The sequence below is a fragment of the Anabas testudineus genome, chromosome 5 (assembly GCF_900324465.2).
Source record: "Anabas testudineus chromosome 5, fAnaTes1.2, whole genome shotgun sequence".
In the NCBI taxonomy this organism is placed as follows: Eukaryota; Metazoa; Chordata; class Actinopteri; order Anabantiformes; family Anabantidae; genus Anabas; species Anabas testudineus.
Genome location: NC_046614.1, coordinates 20,580,715 through 20,601,614, shown reverse-complemented (window position 1 = coordinate 20,601,614; position 20,900 = coordinate 20,580,715). Strand labels below are relative to the sequence as shown.

Genomic DNA, 20,900 nt, shown 5'->3' with positions numbered 1-20,900 from the left:
TATGAATGTACCTTGTGTTTTTTCAGAAATTTAAACTGTTTAAGTAAAAGTCCAACGTATTTGCATAAATAAAAGAATCTATATGAAAATACTCATGTTAAATCCATAATTTATAGTACATCTAGTAGTCTATAGAAGTCTAATCTATAGTACAGCACAGTACAATTTACAGTGAATTCACACAACACGTGAGTTACTTTCTATGTTTGGTTTAAAGAAACGTTTAGGGCGCGATGACTTCCGGGTTGGTTTCAGCGGGACGGGAACTATCTTGACAGTGAAGCGCAGCCTCTTTGGTTGATGTATCAGAGGCTCAGTCCGTCCGTCCCGGGTCAGACAGCGCACCGGAGTCACGGCACAGCTGGAGGACCATCTGACAGCAGGGTAAGAACCTTTATCTGACGGCAAACTGTGCTCAGACATAAATAATAAATAATAATCCAACTGTTAATTATGTTAAATCATGTGTTTGAGCTGCCACCAAATCAATTCTGATCACTGCGGGTTTGTGTGCGACTGTCACTAAAGACATTTAAGCAAATGTTTTCTGGCTCGAATTTCCAGTAAACCCATGTAATTGTTTAGTTTTAGTTGTTATATAACTCCACTTGACCCTTATGGGGCTTCATTATGTTTCAGTCAACCATGAAGTCAGGGCAGGGTCCCACTTGGGACGTGATAGTTCATCTGTTGTACATCAAATTGTCATCAAGTATATTTTTTATATCTTGTCTTTTGTTTTCGAGTGAATTTTGATTTGATTTTGCAGAACTTTGCATGTGCTTGGGGTACTTTTTACTGTGTCACATCCAACATCAAATTACCCCAATTACTCCCATTTTCAGCGACTTACACGACATTTTAGCCTCTGAAGTGAATCAACCCACCAGCTGCAACTAAAACCGCTGTTTAGTCAGATCTATTGGTCACAGATGCCCAAAATTAATATTTACTTTCACTGTCTAAATGTTAGGTTTGATTGCTGTGAGCCCATTTATCAGTCTTGGAAGGGAGAATATAAGCAAGTACACAAAAGAGATCATCAATTTAAAAAGAGCTTTAAACAAACACTAACTCAGCACATACACCGCTTTACATGATCGATTGCAGAAGCAACATTTCATCTACAGGTTTCTCATAACTAAACTGTCATGTATGGCAACACCTCCTCCCAAATTAAAGAACAAATGAAGAACAAAATGGTAGCGAGCATTACAGTCTTACTCATTTTTATAGCAGAAGTTGCCTCCCAGGAAGACCAGATTAAACCTATTAAAGCAAAAACCACATGAATCCAGCTTTTAGACCATAATTTAATAAAAGCCTGATTATTTCCAAAGTGTGGATTGCATTTTTCTCCAATTAAAGCCATGATCTGCTTTATTTTTGTTCGTGGAACAGTTAAAATGCCAAAACCAGCGCTACTAACTCAAATCAGTTGATCAGCTCGGATCACTGTGCAAAAAAACCTCAGTGATTGATTAGTTTAATAACGTTACACAGCACTGGATTTGTTGCACTCAGGGAATTGGGTTTACTTTGTAGTTATTCATTAACTAGGAGCATTATGAGTGAGTGAGTTTGCTGCAGGGCGTCATAACAACAGCAGGTACAGGTAATCTCCTGTTCTCTGTGTCTGTCTTGGCTGAAAGTCTAATAAACAAGCTTCCATGTGCCACTCCTTTACTCCCCACTTCACATGTTGAAAAACTTAATCACATTTAGAATACAAAATGACAACTTTGGAGTATATCATTAAATATAAATATGCAAATATACCACATTGGCTCATGTTTTACTAATGTACTGTCGAAGAGAACACTTGCACTGCGTGATGGCGTCACACGATATTTGATTATGCGTACATCAGAATAGCTGAAAGGTGCAGAGAAGAATGACTTAAACTCCCCTCATCCACTAGAGCCGCAGCCTGCATGTTAATGAGCGAGAGAAAGTGCTAGTTATGTATTTTCTCAAAGCAACTGTGCACATGCATGACTAAAAATAAACCAAAAGTGTTATTGTGGTAAAAGTCCCTCGGCTTAGTTTAACATCCTACTTCATAGCAGAGAAAAGCTGATTGCCTGGGAAAGAAGCTTTGACTACATTATCAGAGTTTTTTTTTTTTTTTCCAAAGGAAACATCTTTGTGCTGGGAAAAGAAAGAAAATTCCAGTGGTGTCTTGACGTCAGAGGTCAGGAGCTTAAGGCCGAGGCAACTTTGTCTTTATCTGTGGCTTTCAGACAGAAACACATGGGCCTAAACACGAGAGATAAGAGTAAGAGAGTTTAACTTTACACGTTGAGTCATCACTGTGTACAGTGCAGATACAGTCAAATTACACTTATAAGGACATACAGTACATGACACAGGGTCCAGACCTCACATACTGTCACTTCAGTAAACAGCCACACATGATAGAGTAGCGGCGCGTGTGCAGCCGGTTTGCCTTCAGGTCACATAATGTCGAATCGGATGAATCGTGGTATTTCTGGAACGTCTGACCGACCTCCATCTTCTCCTCTGGGATTCACAGAAAGGGTTAAGTTTAAGAGTGATGAAGCTGTGGATCATATCTATTTGACACACGACAGATTTCAACAAGGCGCCGTCACTCACAGAGACAAAGCAACTTGCCACACAGATTGTGACACAGACTGTAACTCGGTTTGTCACAGTGTGTAGTGTTTCATTACTGATCTTTCGTGGCCTGAACATCGGAGGTGGTTTGCGGTGTCGCCTATCTTTGGATGATAAACTGCCCTCTTACAGCACGTCTGTAAATCTTCCTCTGCTGATGTCTCGTCCACTCCTTTTTTCCATCATTCCTCGCCTTTTTTCATCTATAAATTCGTGCCCTGTCCTCGTTGTACTGTTGCCAAACACAGTACGCTACAGTATGTGTAGCACCTAATCCCAAACACAAACATACTCCAGTTATTCTCGGAGGAATGACCCCGCGCTACAAATAATCGTCTGGTTTGAAGGATCAGTGACGAACCACTGACGCATGTTTGTGGTTTACAGCTTCACTCAAAGGCTGTGGCCTCACGTCGTTTCCAAGAGTCATGGGATGCTAACCCCTTATAGTATCAGCCCTTATTTGTGAAGACATCTTCACACCTCCGGTGTCACAATGAGAGATTTGCTGCAGAGCTAACCAGGCTGCATCATTTTCTATGCGTCAGTGGCTCCCAGTTTTCACTTAGCGTGACTTGCACTAAGGTACAGCACTGCCACAACAGGAATTCCTGATTAGCTTACAGCTTTTACAGATGTTGACAAAGTCTTCCCTCTGCTACCATTGCAGCAAGTTGTGGCATGCGGATGACCTCAGCCTTTAGATATTTATATGTAATTCCAAGTTTGAGGATTATGCAGAACAGGATCTAACGGTGGAAGTCGTGACTCGTTGCATCAGGTACAAAAGTTCATAAGCAGATTTCCTAACAAAACGACTGATGTTAGTCAGTAAATATCCTTAACAGGAAAGGGAAGTCAGTGCTGTCACCAAAGCAGTGATGTTACTCAAGGGGGCCAGTCTGTGTGGCAACATGTGCACGCACATCTGCACAGACCCCGGTGCCAAGAACATGTTCAGAAACAGTTAATGGACGGTCAGGAATGTGCATGAGTGACAACATCGTGGTTTGTGCCAGTGGTTAATACTGTTTGTTGCTCTGTATTCACATCTGAGGCCTCGCAAATACATGAGTAAAGTAAAAATATCTTGTCAAATGGAGCAACTGCAATCATTAAATTCATTATAGGTTAAATATAGACAGAGAAAATGCAGGGTTTGCGTGTCGAGAGGGAGAGTAAAAGTCAAACATCAATATCCCCATTAGGCCTTTTGCTCTCAGCTGTAGGTCACTTGAAACCATTTATGTAATTGAAAGTGTCCTAAAAACAAGTGGTGTCCTCTTACTTCTCCCTCTGCATCTCTCATCATTTAGTCCCCTCTCTCTCATTTTGTAAAGCTGATAATATGACTTGGCTGGTTGAGTGCTGGGTTTAACAGCTTTTAAAGACACACCTGCAAAAGGAAGGCTCTGGACATTTGTGTGATATGATTTGTTATTGTTAGTTTAGGGTTAAGATACGGCTACCAGCACTTCCCTCCCTCGTCCTGTTGTTACTGGGCTTGATATGTTGTATGGAACTAGTCTAATAGAAAACATGATTTAACAGGAATCTGTGTCTCGGTTTGCCTGGAATTTTCTGGAATGTCTGTGGTGGGAATGTGATTTCCCCATTTCTCTGTGTAGGTTGTTTACGTGAAACAAGGGTAAGAAAATAAAGCAGGATCCGTGACTGGACCGCCCTCTGGTTATGTTCACAATAAATCAAATCTTTCTTGTAAGATAAACATTTAGATTGTGTTCACTGGATATTAACAAGAGGCAACCCAGAGCATGGAGGTAAATGACAGTGAGATTGCACTGATAGCGTCTGTCTACACGTGAAGAATAAATATTTCAGCTGGCAAAGATTTCGTCAGGTTGGTTGCTTTGCATTGTTTTTTGTTGCATTGAGCAATGTGGTGTGAATTGTGTCTCTGTCAGGCTGACAGACAGCTGGAGTTAATCATTACCCTCTTCTCAGTGGCACAGCAGAGCAGAAATCTGACGTAAACACGGGTATGTAGCAGCTCACGTTGAGTTACATGGTCTTTGTTAGTGCCGTCCTGTGGAGTTTGAGTAAATACGTTTATTTCACAATCACTGTAAGTTAGTGCAACTAAAAATAATCTCTGCTAATCGATCTCATGTATTTAGTCTATAAAATGTCAACAAGCAGTGGAAATATGTGGAATATATGGTCAGCAGGTCCAGAGAGTTGCTTGCTTGTCTTACTGGTCACACTGATTCCAGCTGTATGTGTAGTGACAGTGGGTAAACTGTGGACAGTGGACATTTGCTTGAATCCTACAGTCATACAAATGAATCCTTCTCTATAATTTACAAATGAAGATGGACTTTAATGAGAATTTTGTATTTATCAACTGATTGTTATGATCAAAACACAAATTCTCTGTTTATAAAGATGACTCCAACACATTAATCAAGTAGATTAAGTTTTCTAGTGTTAGTCTAGTGTTATTTTTTGTTGTCTCGTTATTTGAAATTTATTGGTGTGAAGACTCTTGTGTTTATACTTTAATCACAGGTCGTACCCTAAGAATTGAATGCTTTATGCAACACACACTTTTTCATATGGATGCTTGACTGTCCATTGCTGGTGTATGATTTTAGAAAATGGTACATAAAAATGATTTGTTCACATTAATTCAATTAAACTTTTGTGGTTTTTCTAATTGTTTCACATGATCTAAAATTAGCTTAACGATGTTTGAACATACAGTGCCGTAAGTACATATTCTTAACATAGATTTTCTATCATACATGGACTTTATAGTGAGTTGGACATTAAATTAACTTATTAGAGCATGCTAACTGTTAGCATTTTTCAATCAGCATCCTGTTGTTGTTTACTTTATTAATCCGTTCATTTTTAACCACACACCATTTCAATATGTTTAACTCTTTTTTTATCTAAAGACTATTCAACAGTTAAAAAGTGTAGTGTTTGCATTATGTGCTGGTGTCTGTGTGTGAGGGGTTAAACAAGAGAGGCACTGACCGTCCTGCCTATCAGGTAACGGTTACCACAGGCAGCGACGACAGGCATGTAGTGGGAGGATATTTTTTCCGCGCTCCTCCCCCGAGTGTATCATGGCCTCTAGTAAAGACACTGGGTGTGAACTGCAACTGTGAGGTTCCCTCCCCAAATCTAAGTGAAACCACATTGGTGAATGCACTAACACACACACACACACACACACACACACACACACACACACACACACACACAATCACTTCCACACACACAGCCAGTCGGTCTAGTCAGTGCTCCTTCCTGTTTTTCACTCGTTCCGTATTCTCTTGTGCCGAGGAGGAAGTCCAGCAGAAGGAAAAGTTGTACGAACTGGCAAAGAGGAAAAAGAAAGAAACCACAAGGAGAGTGTACAAGGACTTACAGGAGGAGGTTTTTGTTGGTGTTGTGACGTTTGCCTCCAGGGGGTAATTGGCAAACACCATGGGGGCTGTGCGAGGTGTTGTTGGGGCTGTAGGGAGCATTAAAGTGCTTTTAAAAGGAGAGGACTGACATTCTCATTGAAAGTCAACTCTGTGTATGAGGGCAAGAGACAACCAGACAAACCAGATTCCTCCTCATGGATTTTAGAGGGAAACCCTGCCCTGAAGCCTCAGAGACTGCTGCTGAGGCGTAGATGCCACTTACAACCACTTTCTAGCACACACCAGAGAGCGAGAGAGAGAGAAGAGAGAGAAGAGGGGCTAGAACAAGCATGGAAACACTGAGAGAGTCTTTTCTGCATTTGACTTTTCAGATGTCAACGTACAAGAGAGCCACGCTGGATGAGGAAGATCTCGTGGACTCCACGGGTGACGACATCTACCCATCCTCACCCATGCAGGTAAATGTGCAAATACCCTGTGGTAAAAGTAAACAACTTCTTATCTGTCCCGTTTTGCATGCGTACGCCTTTGCACATTATGAAAAACAGCCTTAATATCATGTAACACCCTCCCTTTAAAGAGTGCTTTGCATATTAAGACTTAATATTTGTGTGTTTTCATGTGCGCTGGTTCAAAAAGTTTGAATGTACGTTATAGAACGTACCATTAATGAAGCCACATTAAGTGATGCCTGGATAGTGTAGAGACAACATTAACGCCCTCCATGTGGAAGATGTGTTTAAATCCCGGCTGTAGCCTCCCTACCTACCACCTCAGGCTTATGGACCCCCTACTGTGGGCCACTTACCCGCATTTGCCTTATACCGTGTAAGTTGCTTTGGATAAAAGCATCTGTCGAATAACTAAATCTAACTGGGATCAAATAGAGGAGGAATAATAAGTTACAGGATGATTATGGGTGTTCTCTGCACATTCATAAGGAATACAAATAATTTTGTCCTCAGTTTTTTTTGTAAAACAGACATTTACAGACCTTGTTTATACAATAATCTCATGCTGTGAGCTTGTGAACACAATCCAGATTAACACTGTATTTAATTGTGTCAGCAGTGACACCCAGCAAACTACTTGTTTCTCTCCCCTCTTTTGTCCTCCCATCATCACCTTTATCATACTGTAAGAACAACTTTTACATACTGCAAGAATTTCAACAAGTGTTGTTTTAAATTCGTATTAAGTCTAAGATCTTTTTTTGCAAAGGGAGACCTGACAATTACATGTAAACAGCATCTTAACAAGACTGTTCTGTCATCACAAACACACTAATTACCTCAACAGTTGAAATCCTTTGTGTTATGTTTGTGAGGATACAGGCGTAAGAGGATTTGATCAAACATCATCAACAACCTTGTTGCATATTCAGTAACTCTGTTCTTGTACTAACAGTCTCTTCTATTTCTGAACCTCAGAAGAAGGAACTGAGATTTTTCAGTACAGTGCTTGAATCCCATGAACTACACAGGAAGAGTTCACAGGCTCGGCTGCGGGATTCTCAGAATTACATTTTAAAACACAGTTTAAGTGGAAAACAACCCAACATGCTGAACTCCAGGGATTTAAAAAACCACTGTGGCTTTGGCATTTGCTTTGGTCACATTTAGCTCGACTTTTAAACTCTCATCTGAGCTAATATCAGTAAATTGGATCCTTATATATACAGTCCAGGTGTAATTGACTTCCACAGGATGCATGTGGGTTCCAAGATCAGGCATTTATTTACAGTGGTGATACTCAAGTTTTGTGAGTGGCCCTTGTACTGGTTCCTGTAGGAAATCATCTCTCTTGGCAGCCTTTCACCTACGAGCCTATTTCAGGGCTAGTGAAACCAACCTGGAGGATAAATTTATGGTCTCTAACCAACTTTCCCCAGACTGATATAGCTACTTGGATGATTAGTGAAGTGTTTTGGACTAGCATGGAGGAAGTCTAGTTTCTATGACTCAACTTCCACTCGCTAGAAGCATTCACGAGAAAGAGTGCTGGTTTAAGATGCACCGCACTGTTCAAGAAGCACACACTTCCTTCCAACTTATCAGTTCTTATATGTTGATTTATGGAGATATTTTGCTCCATTTAGGTGGTGATTATCAGTAAACTGGTTACTTCTGTGTAGTTTCTTATCTGAGGTTGATACTTTTCGTTCTACTTCCTCATGATTTACTAGTGAACCACAAAAGCATCAGATATGGTTCAACAAGACTGGTTTCTGTTTGCAAATATGGGTCAAAAGGAAGATATCCTTTACGAGTGCATGTTGAGTTAAAAGTGAGGGAACAATTAAAGAATGGTTTTCTGGGTAGGTCATGATAGAGAAGCCATTGTGCTTTGAAATAATCAGTCATCAGATTCCTGAGAAGTTGAACATCCAAATTTTCCACACTGTATACGTACAACACACTCCTATTATCGGTGTATGTTACTTTAAATATGTTTGCATCTACTCTGTTGTATCTAAACTGTCGCATTTGATTAAGCTGATTAAATTAAGTTTAGTTTTTTCTGTTTTTTCTGATGCAGGTCACTCTTTTGCCCGGCCGTAGTTCCACATGCTGGCCGGACAGGACACAAAGAGAGAAGAAGCTGCTGGTTTTAGTGTGCGCCTTGTCTGTGGGCTTGTTCATATCTCTCATCGCAGCCGGGGTCTTCTACAGACAGCGTGAGTTTGAAGCTTTATTTAAACTTGATGCCACAGTGACACAGTGTGACTATTGTCCAAACACACAACCCCAAACGACAAAGACTCAATGGAATAGTTAATTAATTGTAAATGAGCTTAGTGAGCTTTAGAGGCGCTCACACTGATTGTGTTGCATTTGAAGAGAGCCATACTTGCTGTCGTATGTCTCTTGTAATACATGTAAGATAAAAACTAACTGGCTGCTGGCTTCAGCTTCAACTGGAGAGAAAACAGCTCTTTGTAGGTACAACAGTGGTTGTTTGTGGTTTGTTAGTTTCCAGTTGTGGTGATCAGTTTTTAGGCCCGCTTCCCTGTACAGGTCAGTAAAGATCCTGAGAGTGTAACTTCAAACATCAATGAGCATATGTCTCTTAATTTATCACAACTATAAGACAGTACTTACATTTTTAATACAGCATAGTATGTGTTTTTAAGCCAAAGCCACACCTTCGGCTTAGCTGCCTAAAAACAACTCTAAATCCCTCCCTTGACCTTGTTCATTGTGGAAAAGGTTCTTGTGGATTTACCATCACATCCAGGCAGCGTCTCATCTGCGTCGGTTTCCTCATATTTACCATGGGAAACTTAAAGCCACTTCCTCCCATTCAGAACCACATGTCAGATCACGCTTTGAAATAATAAAAGGAACAAGGATGAATTCTCCTCGGGGTACTAACATCATCACTGCTCGTAACTTTGTCTCCGACTCTTGCTCATAGCCTTATATGTGCAGGTGGTGAAAGTCTGTCAAGTCTTAGAGGTGAGCTGGCTCCTGGAATCGCTCTCGGTTCCTTCGCCAGTGTCAAACACTCACACTTCTCTAAACACTGAAAGTATTCAGAAGCTGTTTCCTGTTAACTGTTGTGTTTAGTGTTCACATTACACAATTGAAAATGAATTCACATCCAACCCTCACGCTAACACAGGCCAGAGAGGAATGACATTTATATGTTCGGCCAGTTAAACATTGATTGACCCTAAACTCCTGAAACATTTAGGTAAAGTCTTTCAGGCAGCTTCATTCTCATCTGCAGTCTCACTCTCTACTAATCAGTTGGCAAGAATGGCCTCCTCACGTTTCAGGAAATTATTCATCAAGAATTTGTACATGTAGAAAAAGAAAAATCCCTCCAGGTTGTATATCTTGGCTGTTGCTTGATAAAATAATAATTTCCAGATGGTCTGAAAACCCTAGCAGTCCTACCATGTAATATTTTTAGGTTATTCTCTGGTCTCGAGTCTCTTTCTACTAGGAGAACTTGTTTCCCACTTTAAATGAGCTGACGAAGTTGAGCGTTAAATATCTACGAACTTACCGTGTTCTTGTTCTTTCTCGTGCAGCTCATTCTGGCTTGTGCCTGACAGAGCCGTGCATCACTGTGGCGAGTGCTGTCATGAGTGCCCTGGACCGATCAGTGGACCCCTGCCAGGACTTCTACAACTTTGCTTGTGGGGGATGGATAAAGAACAACCCTCTCCCTGAGGGCAAGTCCCGCTGGGAACCTTTCAGCAACCTCTGGGAGCACAACATGCTTGTAATGAAGCATTTATTAGGTAGAGTCCTTTCTTTGTTTGCGTTCTGTTTAGCGTCAGATGACTTTACACCAGAGAAGGTCTACTACTTTCTAGGCCTGGGGAAACAAGCTTACCCTCATTCAGCTTATCATATTTCCTTATTTTGGCAGAAAACACAACGATGAAAGGTCTGAGTAATGCTGAAGAGAAGGCCCAGAGATATTATCAGGCCTGCATGAATGAGACCAAGATTGAGGCGTTAGGAGCGAAGCCATTACAAGAGCTGATTAACCAGGTATGCTTAACATCCTAACGTTCACCAACAAACACTTGTACTTTTACTTTCTTTATTTATAGTAAAAAGAACCGTTTCCCTGCATCCTGCAGTCTGTGAGTCTCTCTGTTTCGACCCATAGATAGGAGGATGGGCCCTGACTGGACCCTGGGACAAGAACAACTTCCAGGAAGTTTTGCGAACAGTGTCTGCCAGTTATCGCACATCCCCCTTCTTCACTGTCTTTGTCAGTCCTGACTCCAAAAACTCCAACAGCAACATCATCCAGGTGCGAGCGTTACAGATTTGTATGGAGAACTTAAAATAAAAGTTCTAGGGGTCAAAACAAATGGTAGAGATATGATCTTTGGTGAGCTGCTTTTACTCTGCATGCTGATATCATAGGTATTCAAACAAAAGGCTGTGTGTTAAGGGTGCTTCTTCTGACTACAGGTGGATCAGTCCAGCCTGGGACTACCTTCACGTGATTACTACCTCAACAAAACAGCAAATGAAAAGGTACTGTAGGTGTATTATTAACAACACCATCACACTGTTTTCACAGAGGTTAAACTGATAATGTGTTAAAAAGGTGGACAGTGAATGTTGAAACTCCAAATCTGGTGTTTCCTGTAATGAGAACAGAAATATGTAGTCACTTAGAGCAGGAAAACACCCAAAGGCTCATTCGTTGTTTCCAAGAAATTCAATATTAATTCAATATTAGAAATATTTTAGCTTCAGGGAGAAACTTTGCATGGTAGCTTATATTTACATACTTTTGGATTACTTCCCTAATTGAATTTTATTACCTCCCCCTCACTGTGTTGTCTGCTTGTGCTTCGCAGTATTTGACAGCATACCTCAACTTCTTGGTGGAGTTAGGGGTTCTTCTGGGCGGCTCCGAGGAGACGTCTCGGACGCTGATGCAGGAGATTGTGGACTTTGAAACCACTCTGGCCAACCTCACTATCCCCCAGGAGGAGAGAAGGGATGAATTACTCATTTACCATAAAATGGAGGCCAAGGAACTTACAGTAAGTAGAGTTTTATTACATTGCATGTGCTTTTAAACAAAGGGAGAACTTATATATATATTTAAATATACTGTATGAAATGTGAACAAATGTGTGGCTGTGAGGAGACTTTACCAAATTGTGTTCATTGTCTGAGTTTGTTGGGTGTGTTGTATCTTTTTCATTGCAGACTCTGGCTCCTGCAGTGCAATGGATGCCGTACCTCACAGAGGTGTTTGCTCCTGTGCCGCTCAACGAGTCAGAACCGGTGGTTGTTTATGCCAAAGAGTACCTCCAGAAAGTTTCTGACCTCATTATTAAAACAAATAAAAGGTCAGATCAATACTTTCCATGGATGTGTGAACTACAACTTGTTTGTATTTATGGACATGTGTGTTTGAAAATGCAGTAAAATAGTTATTAAATGGTTTTTACACTTAAACCATGAAAAGTTCAGTAGGAACAATTCAGACATTATTTAAAAGAGCAACAAAACACTTATTTCAATATCTTCTTTACAGCCTACTTAACAATTACATGATAATGAAGGTGGTGAGGAAGATGGTTTCCATTTTGGACCAGAAGTTCCAGGATGCTGAGCAGCGCTTCTTTGAGGTCATGTATGGTACCAAAAAGGTAAGAGGTAATCCTTTTAAAATACCTACAGTATAATCTGGCATGGCAGGGATAGACTCAAACACAGGGGGTCGGATTAAGCAGATAAAGGTAAAAAATAAATAAATAAAAACATCAGTGCAGAACAGTGCAGTATACATGTTTGACCTTCTGGCCTGCTGACATTAGGATAATGTGTTTTTAATATGTTTGGTGAGTGAGGAGAAAGTGTCTGTTTTCACACTGCTTCCCTGCTTTTTTTGCTTTTGTCTTGGTTTAAATAATTAGCAGTGGACACGTGAATGAAATTTAATTTGAGTTTTGATGTTTTAAAAACAATAGCACTGTGTAGTGACCCAATAATCCTAATAATTCACCAAACTCACTGTGAACAGTTTTCTTTGGAAATAGTCCTAGTGGACTAGAGAATGGTGTCTGAGCAGATGTTGAGTTTCTTTCATGTAGTTTTTTAGTGCTCAGATTACCACTAAAAAAATCCCATTCAGCTCCACTAGAATCTAAGAAACGAAAAAAAAAGCATGGGAACCTTTTGTGTTTTTCTGCATTAATTGGTCATAAAATATGATCTGGTCTTCATCTAAGTCGAGAGTATTAACAAATATAATGTTCCTAAAATAATAACACAAAGAAATCTGATAGTTTATGTCTTTATTTAGAACAACCATAAAAACATCATAGTGCTTGTGGAAAAAGTATGTGAACCCTCCAAAAAGGGAAAAGGAATTACAGATTAAAAGGGTTCACATACTTTTTCTTGCCACTGTACATCCAAAGTCAAGCCACCACATTCCACACAGCTAAAAACCATTATATTACAGGCAAACACGCTGTTACTTCTCGTTGGTGGAGAACTGTTTGAAAGCCTCGGTGACCCCGGCTCTTAGATGCTGTTCCATTAGTCTTGATTTCCACTGGGGAAACTGTAATAACAAACCCGAAACCTTCTTTGTGTGTCTCTTTGTGCATCCGTTTAACGTGAGACTGCAGCTGTGTCTCTTTTTCCATCTGTGCCTCAGTAGATTTCACAACCTTCCTTGCTCAGAACACTCCTCATTTCCTCACTTTGGCCTTGTTCCTTTTTATCTACATATACATGCAGCTCCATTTGTCCTTGTCTTTCCTTTCACCTGATGATAACTTTGTCCTATAGGGACTGTTTCTTTTACTTGCAGCTGAAAGCCAAAAAAGGAGCAGGTAGTGAGATCCTAATTATCGAGAAGTGTTTGAAGCTATATGAACACAGAGATGTTTACTTTATGTTTAAATCTTAATAACAGTGTGAGCGTAAGAATAAACTGCGATGACAACATTGCATTACTCCTTTGTGCTGTTCATTTCTGCTTCATTGCCTTTCTGGTGGTCAGCTCATTTGCATTTGACTCAGCTATGAGCGTAAACCTTCTGAGAGCTGGCATTTGGGATGTTCTTTTGTTGTTATTTTGCCTGGAGTAAAAAAAAAAAAAGCACCACTCAGTCCTTCAGTGGGAACAGCGTGTCTCTGAACACATAGAGAGATAAGAGCTCAGCTTTGCCTCCCGAAGACTACAGAGGTCACACGTTTCTTAAAAGGATCAAAGCCATTTTCTCTCATTTTCTATTTAATTGTTTCTGTTGGAAATCTGCAGTGACTCCTGTATTTTTCAGCTCTCAACATTGGTTTTAACTTTGGCACTAACAGCTAATGGTTTATGTGTTGTTTATTTTGTATATCCCAGATTTCATAACTATGACAATAGTAATAAATAGTAATATTAGTAGTATTTATCCCAGTACAAACAGTCTTTCTGTTTTGCTTTTACTCCAGTCTTCCTACAAAAAGAGCCCACAGCTGAATTTAATAAGTCCTCCCACGTTCATTCTTGGAAATAAAGGAAATGACTAATTGAAGCAGACATAAATGTTTGGCCAAAATCTTTCTCTGAATAAAATGACTTTCCAAAGATGCTGATGATATCTGACAATATAAAAGATGTGAGGAACTGATTGATGTGTTAACATTATGTTACAGAGCTGTACTCCGCGCTGGAAGCTGTGTGTCAGCGACACCGACAGCGCCCTCGGCTTTGCTCTTGGAGCCATGTTTGTCAAAGCCACCTTTGCTGAAGACAGCAAGGCCATAGTAGGTGCTTCAAAGTCTTTTCCTCTCAAAGCTGTGTGAGATGATGTGCTTCTTACGCTTCTGTGTCTGTTCTGTGCCTCAGGCTGAAGATATGGTTGCAGAAATTAAATGGGCGTTTGAGGACAGCCTCAAGTACACGAGCTGGATGGATTCGGAAACAAGAAAAGCAGCAAAAGAAAAGGTGGGTGAGAGATGTTTTTGTGTATTTCATGTGAGAAATGTTCCTACTCCTTCTGAAAGGAGACATCTGAAATGATTCTCTTGGTGTTTCTGTGCTGAAGTGGAGATAGACAGCAGCGCCACCTGGTGTGGGAATGTGTCTTATGCAGTTTTTTTAAAAGTCTTATCCTTCACAGGCAGATGCAATATACAACATGGTTGGATATCCAGAGTTCATCATGAATCCTGAGAAGCTGGACAAAGTGTTCAATGATGTAGGTAAATGGGGAAGTGCATCACGTCTTCAACAACCTAGCACTGTTCATTTCTCCTGTGTGGTCTCATTCTTGCCTAATTAAAACACTGGACACTATTTTTCTTGTTTCTTTTAGTTTGAGGTGGTGTCAGAGCTCTACTTCCAAAATGTCATGCAGTACTACAACTTCTCTGCCAGAGTAACAGCAGACCAGCTGAGAAAAACTCCCAACAGAAACCAGTGAGTCTCTACCTATAACTCTCAATACCACTGCTGCTGTTTGCCAGAGGGAGCTCCATTGGGAGCACATTCCCATTATACTGACTAAGCAAAAACTGCTGCCATCCACAAATGTTCCCAGGCAAGAAACCTTTCTCTGCTGAACTGATCCTTGCCTCTAATTGGGCACTGGGGGGAGGGGACAGATCAGGGTTCCCATGCTTTACAAACTGATCTGTAGTCAGCCTGGCACAGAAGACCGGGTATCAGTATTCCCAATTTGTTGTGACCTTGATGTCAGCCTCATGTGGTGGCTCTGTGGTCCTTGTTTGTACAGGTGGAGCATGACCCCTCCAACTGTGAATGCATATTACAGCCCAACCAAGAATGAGATGGTTCTGCCAGCAGGAATCCTCCAGGCTCCATTTTATAGTCGTTCCTGGCCGAAGTAGGTCTCCTAAATTGTAATTCAAGTTTACTAAATCATGTTGGATGCATTTTACCATTTTAAATACACATGTATTTAATCTATTGATTAAGGTTAATGTAAAAACATCCTGCATAATGCACAGAAAATGTGTTTTGCTTTTAATTTAACATTTGTGTCCTCAGACTGAGCCGTCACTGTGTTTCGCTCTCTTTGTTGGTTTTATCCTTTTTATTATGTATTCCAAACTAATCTGAGATCTGAGCAGGGATTCAGGGGTCACTATGTCACAATGATAATGAGTCTCAAAAAAGTCATTGCACGGGTCCCGAAAAGCAGTTTTGTTTTTGTACAGGTTAAAGAAACATGTTAATAATTCATCTTTATACGTGCTGTAGAGACAGCAGAACCAAACCCCCTGTTTCCACTATTTCTGTGCTGAGCAGTGAGTCTTGTTGAGTGAGCAATAAGAAAATGTCGACCACTGTTTTATAGTAATGACAGACTTTATTGATCCACTTGGGGAAATGTGGTTAGACAGCTGCTAGAGAGTACGTATTGGTGTTATGTGCCACCATTGGGTTCTTAGACGACTGCTCTACCACCACGTCGCCCAAACCAATTTACCAACATGACTTTAGATTTTAAAATGTATTTTTATGTTCTCCAGGGCTCTTAACTTTGGTGGAATCGGAGTGGTAATGGGACATGAGCTGACTCATGCTTTTGATGACCAAGGTTCGTAAAAATCAATTCTTTTATCTATTCACATTTCAGAAGATGAGCATTGGAGTGACCTCTAAGTTTAATATATAGTCCTGAAGCACCATTCGGGAGAGAATACGGTCATGTTTAAAATTTGTATTTAAAGGAAGAGAATACGACAAAGATGGAAACCTGCGTTCCTGGTGGCAGAACTCGTCCGTAGAGGCCTTCAAGAAGCACACTCAGTGCATGGTGGAGCAATATGGAAATTACAGCATCAACCAGGAGCATCTGAATGGTAGACACACCCTGGGAGAGAACATCGCTGACAACGGTGGACTTAATGCTGCATACAAGGTCTGATAGATTCACTTTGAAATGTGGCTTACTGTGAATAAATAGTTAAATGCTGCTGGCAAACTATCAGACATGTCTCACCTTAGTCCCCTGCATTAGTTTATTTGCCGAAGCTGTTGTGGGATCTATTAATCTGTATTGGAAAAAGCAGGTTGTCTGGTTTACAAGGAAGCCTGGAAATGCAACAGGTGCTTATGAGTGGCCTTGGCGGCCTCTGGTTACTTCTTTACATGCACACATTCTTTCCATGTAGTGAAAGGTCATAGGCTACAAAGCTGATGTGCAAATCACTGAGAAGTATAAACACCCTGCACTGAACAGTTTACTAACTGGAAGAAAATATTCATAATAAATATATTAATATATTCATTATATTTTTTCTATATTGCTGCATACTTTACTGTGTACAGAAGAAAACTGTGTGTAACATGATCATTTGTCGTTCTGAAGGCTTATGTGAACTGGATCAAAAAGAACGGTGAGGAGGCCACACTGCCGGCCCTGGGCATGACCAACCATCAGCTGTTTTTTGTAGGATTTGCCCAGGTTTGTATAAATCACTGTATATTCTTTGTCTTGATTTCATCAGGAGGTAGAAGAACACAAATTCAGTACTCCATTAAAAGTGCAAGCAATACTTATACTCCACTATAAGTAGAACCACTTCAGAGAACACAGAATTGAACTTATTGAAAACCGTGTGCAAGTGTAGAACAGCTTATTTTGACAACTATAGAAGGTAAAATTATAATTGGTGAAAAAAACAAGGGTTAACGTCTCTGTTACACAAGAGACTTCATGTGGAGCGAAGCAAACTGGTAAGAGTCGAGTTGATTTTAACAGGCGGTGAATTCACATTAATACCTTATCATTTATCAGTTGATTTTTTAAGACTCTACATTTGCAAAAACTTAACTAGTGACTAAAGCTGTCAAAGGAATGTAAAAACTATATTTGATTTTCAATTGTACTAGTGTAACTAACATAAAATGGAAATACAAGCACGTCATAATTGTACCTCTGTACATTACTCTGTTATTCACCACCTCTGCTGCTCCTGTTTCCACCGTATGTCTCAGACTCCCCTTCAGATATGTTTTGAGACATTTTGCTTTGTATCTCATGTGGTTTAAAAATTCTTCTTCTATTCAAGTCCTGAATAACTTCTGAATATAAAATGTCTTCCAAGTCCACTCTCAGTACAGTTTGTGCTAAAGGCTTCAAAATGCTTCCAAACTGGACTGTGATTGATTTTGGCTTCAAACTAGTCATGATGTTACAAAATCCTGTCCATATGTCACATTTTAAATAAAAGCTATCCTCCATGTGTTACATATTGTTGTATATCTTATTAGAAATTATCAAAGAATTTCCTGTTCTTGCTTTTGCAGGTATGGTGCTCTGTCAGGACACCCGAGAGCTCACACGAGGGCGTAATCACAGATTCTCACAGTCCATCGAGGTTCAGAGTCATCGGCACCATCTCCAACTCACGTGAATTCTCAAAGCACTTTGGCTGCAAAGCAGATGCGCCCATGAACCCTAAACATAAGTGTGAGTTGTGGTGATGCCGCGTTGCTCTTTATTATGGACAATGGGAAAATAGATAGCGACGAAGCCTCTGTGGCTGGGAAATGCAGGAACCACTGAAACTCTATTGCTTCCCACTTCATGCTTATCCAGCTCCTTGTTAGGATACAACGTGCCTGCTGTGAATGGACAATCACAATCTTCAGTGCTTCTAAACAAAGACCTTTGAATTAGCAGCTTTCACTGAACTCTGACGTTAGATGTAGATATAAATGTGCTTGTTTTTAACACTGGAAATCCAATAGAAGGGTAAAGAAAATTGGGGGAACCACTTTCAAATGTTGTAAACTGCCAAGTCATGTTTCTATTTTTTGTAAATATTCAGTGTGATTGGATTTGTTCCAGTTTTCCTTTTTTTATTATGTTTTATTTATGGCCACAAATGTTTAAATGACAATGAACTAAAACCCGACAGGATTCTTTTTCTGATGGAAATTCTAGTTCACGCATGGACAGTTTTAAATCTGTTAATCAACAATTAGTATAAATATGTTTAATACAGAAATGCACATTTGTCTTTAAACCACTGCAATATTTCAAAAACTCTTTGTGTACAATGTTACGTTTGATACAGATTTTGACTTTAATGATATGATAAGGTAATGTTTTGACCTGGTGTCAAGTTTGTCACAATTTCTGTAACGGAAGACAAATACAGATCAGAAACAGAAGGAATTAATTCAGAAATGTGCCACAATAAATTAAAGCAGCAGCTGTTTTTATTCAGTTCAGAACTTGGTCATGTAAGTTAAGCCATGATGTGTCATACGTCTTTTTATGAGTAAGAGTTTGTCACAAAATTATTTTGTATAGTAAAACCAAACCTAAAACATTTTGCCTCATGTCTCCAGTTATTCCAGTTGTTTCCAACATGCTCACAAACACATTTTAAATTTGTGGAGACGGGTTTATTACATTGATATAATAACAACCGTCTCTGATGAGATTACTCAACCAATACACAGTAAATCTAATGGGAAAATGTTGCAAACTTGAAGATGCGAAGCAGCCAGAATAACAGTAGATGGCGTTGAAAACACACAAGTGTATGTTATGCTGCTGCAGAGTACAAACTATGAACTAAGCTATGTAAATACATGACTAGTCTACTGACTGTGAATGCTTTTGGGCTGTGCATACACTTAAATAACTATAAACAATTGTGCAGCTTGATATAAATTAATATGTCTACATTATTTAGATTTTAATGTTTTGAGTCAATGGCAAATTAATATTAAGTTAGTTAAAGCCTCAAAAAACGACTAAAACGCCAAACGAGCTGATAAAAATGTGTATTTTGGGACATATTGTGAACATGAAGCACTCTGCTAATAACAGTGCTTGATTGTGGGTTAGTTGATTCGCCGAGCGAATCCGTAACTAGCCGAGTCTTCCCGAATCATCTGTCCTGCCCGGACTGCTGGAAGCGGCCGCAACGCCATGTTGGCGAAGTCTCTCATCTCTCCGAGAAGAAAATGATAAAAAACATACTTGTCGAGAAGAAAGGGTAGATCGCCGAGGGAGGCTGAAGATCGCGGCGATTATTTCTTTCAAAAGAAACGAACCGAGCCGGATCCGCTTTGGTTCCGGACGGGCGAGGGAGGCTAAACCTCCCACCGTCCCCATGAACAGCACCGCTGATCCGAACAGCGACTTTCCATGAAAAAAGACGTTTGTGTTGCTATTCGAGCTTCGTTATCCCGCTCCGTTAAAGGGATTTGGGGCCTGCTTCAAGAATCTGCTACGCTTGCTCTATGTATGCAAGCTAGACGCTGTTTGTATCAGTATTTATTGAGGTGTTGTTTTTATTTGTTGATTTTTTTGCGATGAGTTTGCCACCGAAAGTGGTCCCCAAACCAGCCGCTGTCGCAGTTAGCGGACCTGGAAGTGGCCCCTCTCCGTCGAGCCAACTGCGGGCTACCCTGACCTCCGTGTCTCTGCCGCCGGGAGCCCCAACAGCTCCTCAGCCCGGCGCGGTACCGCCACCTCAGTATCCTTTGACTTGGGTAACATGGAAATGATTATACTTTTATACATTTCACCTACACATTATGACAGTATCACACATTGGTGTTTTCTTAGTGGTACATAATAGAGGTTGGATGCGGGGATGATGGTTTCGTTTGTGGGAGGGGAGGGGACAATTAGCTAGCTAAGCATGCTAACGTTAGCTTACGAAGCCGGTTGTCAAAGCCAACGGAAATGTCAGTTGGATTTTTGGAAGTTGACGCTACGCTGCTGCTTCCAAGTCCATTTTAGATGAAAATATACGTATCATTTCAAATCAGCTATGTCACTGCAAGTTATATTAATGACTGCATCATGTGTTATTGGAAAGCTCCATCACCGGCAAGCTATCCGGGTGTCCACACCGGTTACCGGCTTTGTTCAGTTACCGTTGTTGGCTAGCAAGGTGCATTAGCCTGGTTACCCAACCAGCCAGCTAAGGTGAAGCTAGCAAGTGCACTAGCCAGTGAATGCAACGTCGCACAGCAATAAAGCTTCGTTCATTTCAGGGTGATGACCTGTGGCTTAATAACGGGGCTAATGTTAGCCAAAACAAGGCCCAGTTTGTGAGAATTGCTCCCCCCCCTTTTTACCATGTCGCATTAGCTTTTGAAGGAGTTTGACGGTGCACCTTGACGGGCCGGTGAGCTCTCAGAAAGGCAGCCTTCAGAAATTAGCAGCAAAGAAAGTAGCTAGCTAGTTTCATAGCTCTTGACAGCCTGGCAGCAGAAATCATTTTTGATGTGGTATAAACAGGTAGTTAAACCATAAGCTCATAAATATGATTCACGGATATGACACTTTCCTGATTATTTGTGATTTGTTTTCTTGTTTAACACGCCTCGTAGAGTACTGCCAATGATGAAGTGTTTATGCTGTGA

At 40.5% G+C, this 20,900-nt stretch overlaps 2 protein-coding genes across 4 annotated transcripts in view; both read left to right on the top strand.

Moving 5' to 3' along the window:
• Positions 1-277: 277 nt before the first annotated feature.
• Positions 278-18,847, top strand: ece1 (endothelin converting enzyme 1). Of its 3 annotated transcripts, XM_026347801.2 has the most exons (20): positions 286-384; positions 2,138-2,194; positions 6,413-6,499; positions 8,580-8,718; positions 10,081-10,293; positions 10,425-10,549; positions 10,671-10,817; positions 10,982-11,047; positions 11,377-11,565; positions 11,735-11,877; positions 12,066-12,180; positions 14,189-14,299; positions 14,382-14,480; positions 14,656-14,733; positions 14,851-14,954; positions 15,271-15,381; positions 16,031-16,098; positions 16,232-16,422; positions 16,873-16,968; positions 17,814-18,847. In XM_026347801.2, the coding sequence occupies exons 1-20, from the start codon at positions 301-303 to the stop codon at positions 17,988-17,990; spliced, it is 2,400 nt and encodes a 799-aa protein (XP_026203586.1). In that variant the 5' UTR covers positions 286-300; the 3' UTR covers positions 17,991-18,847. The 3 variants fall into 3 exon arrangements, with proteins under 3 accessions (XP_026203587.1, XP_026203586.1, XP_026203588.1); XM_026347802.1 differs by lacking the exon at positions 2,138-2,194 and having other exon boundaries at positions 278-384; positions 17,814-17,990; XM_026347803.1 differs by lacking the exon at positions 286-384 and having other exon boundaries at positions 2,185-2,278; positions 17,814-17,990.
• Positions 18,848-19,418: 571 nt separating this feature from the next.
• eif4g3a (eukaryotic translation initiation factor 4 gamma, 3a) overlaps positions 19,419-20,900 on the top strand; it is a 42,588-nt gene continuing 41,106 nt past the window's right edge. Inside the window, 1 exon segment of the mRNA XM_026348536.1 lies at positions 19,419-20,002. Within this exon segment, the coding sequence (XP_026204321.1) occupies positions 19,839-20,002 (164 nt within the window). The 5' untranslated portion in view covers positions 19,419-19,838.

Coding starts and splice junctions, on each gene's coding strand:
- ece1 (XM_026347801.2), top strand. CDS start 301: ATGTATCAGAGGCTCAGTCCGTCCGTCCCGGGTCAGACAGCGCACCGG. Junction 10,818..10,981: donor CCAACAGCAACATCATCCAG/GTGCGAGCGTTA, acceptor TTCTGACTACAG/GTGGATCAGTCCAGCCTGGG. Junction 14,300..14,381: donor CTGAAGACAGCAAGGCCATA/GTAGGTGCTTCA, acceptor TCTGTGCCTCAG/GCTGAAGATATGGTTGCAGA.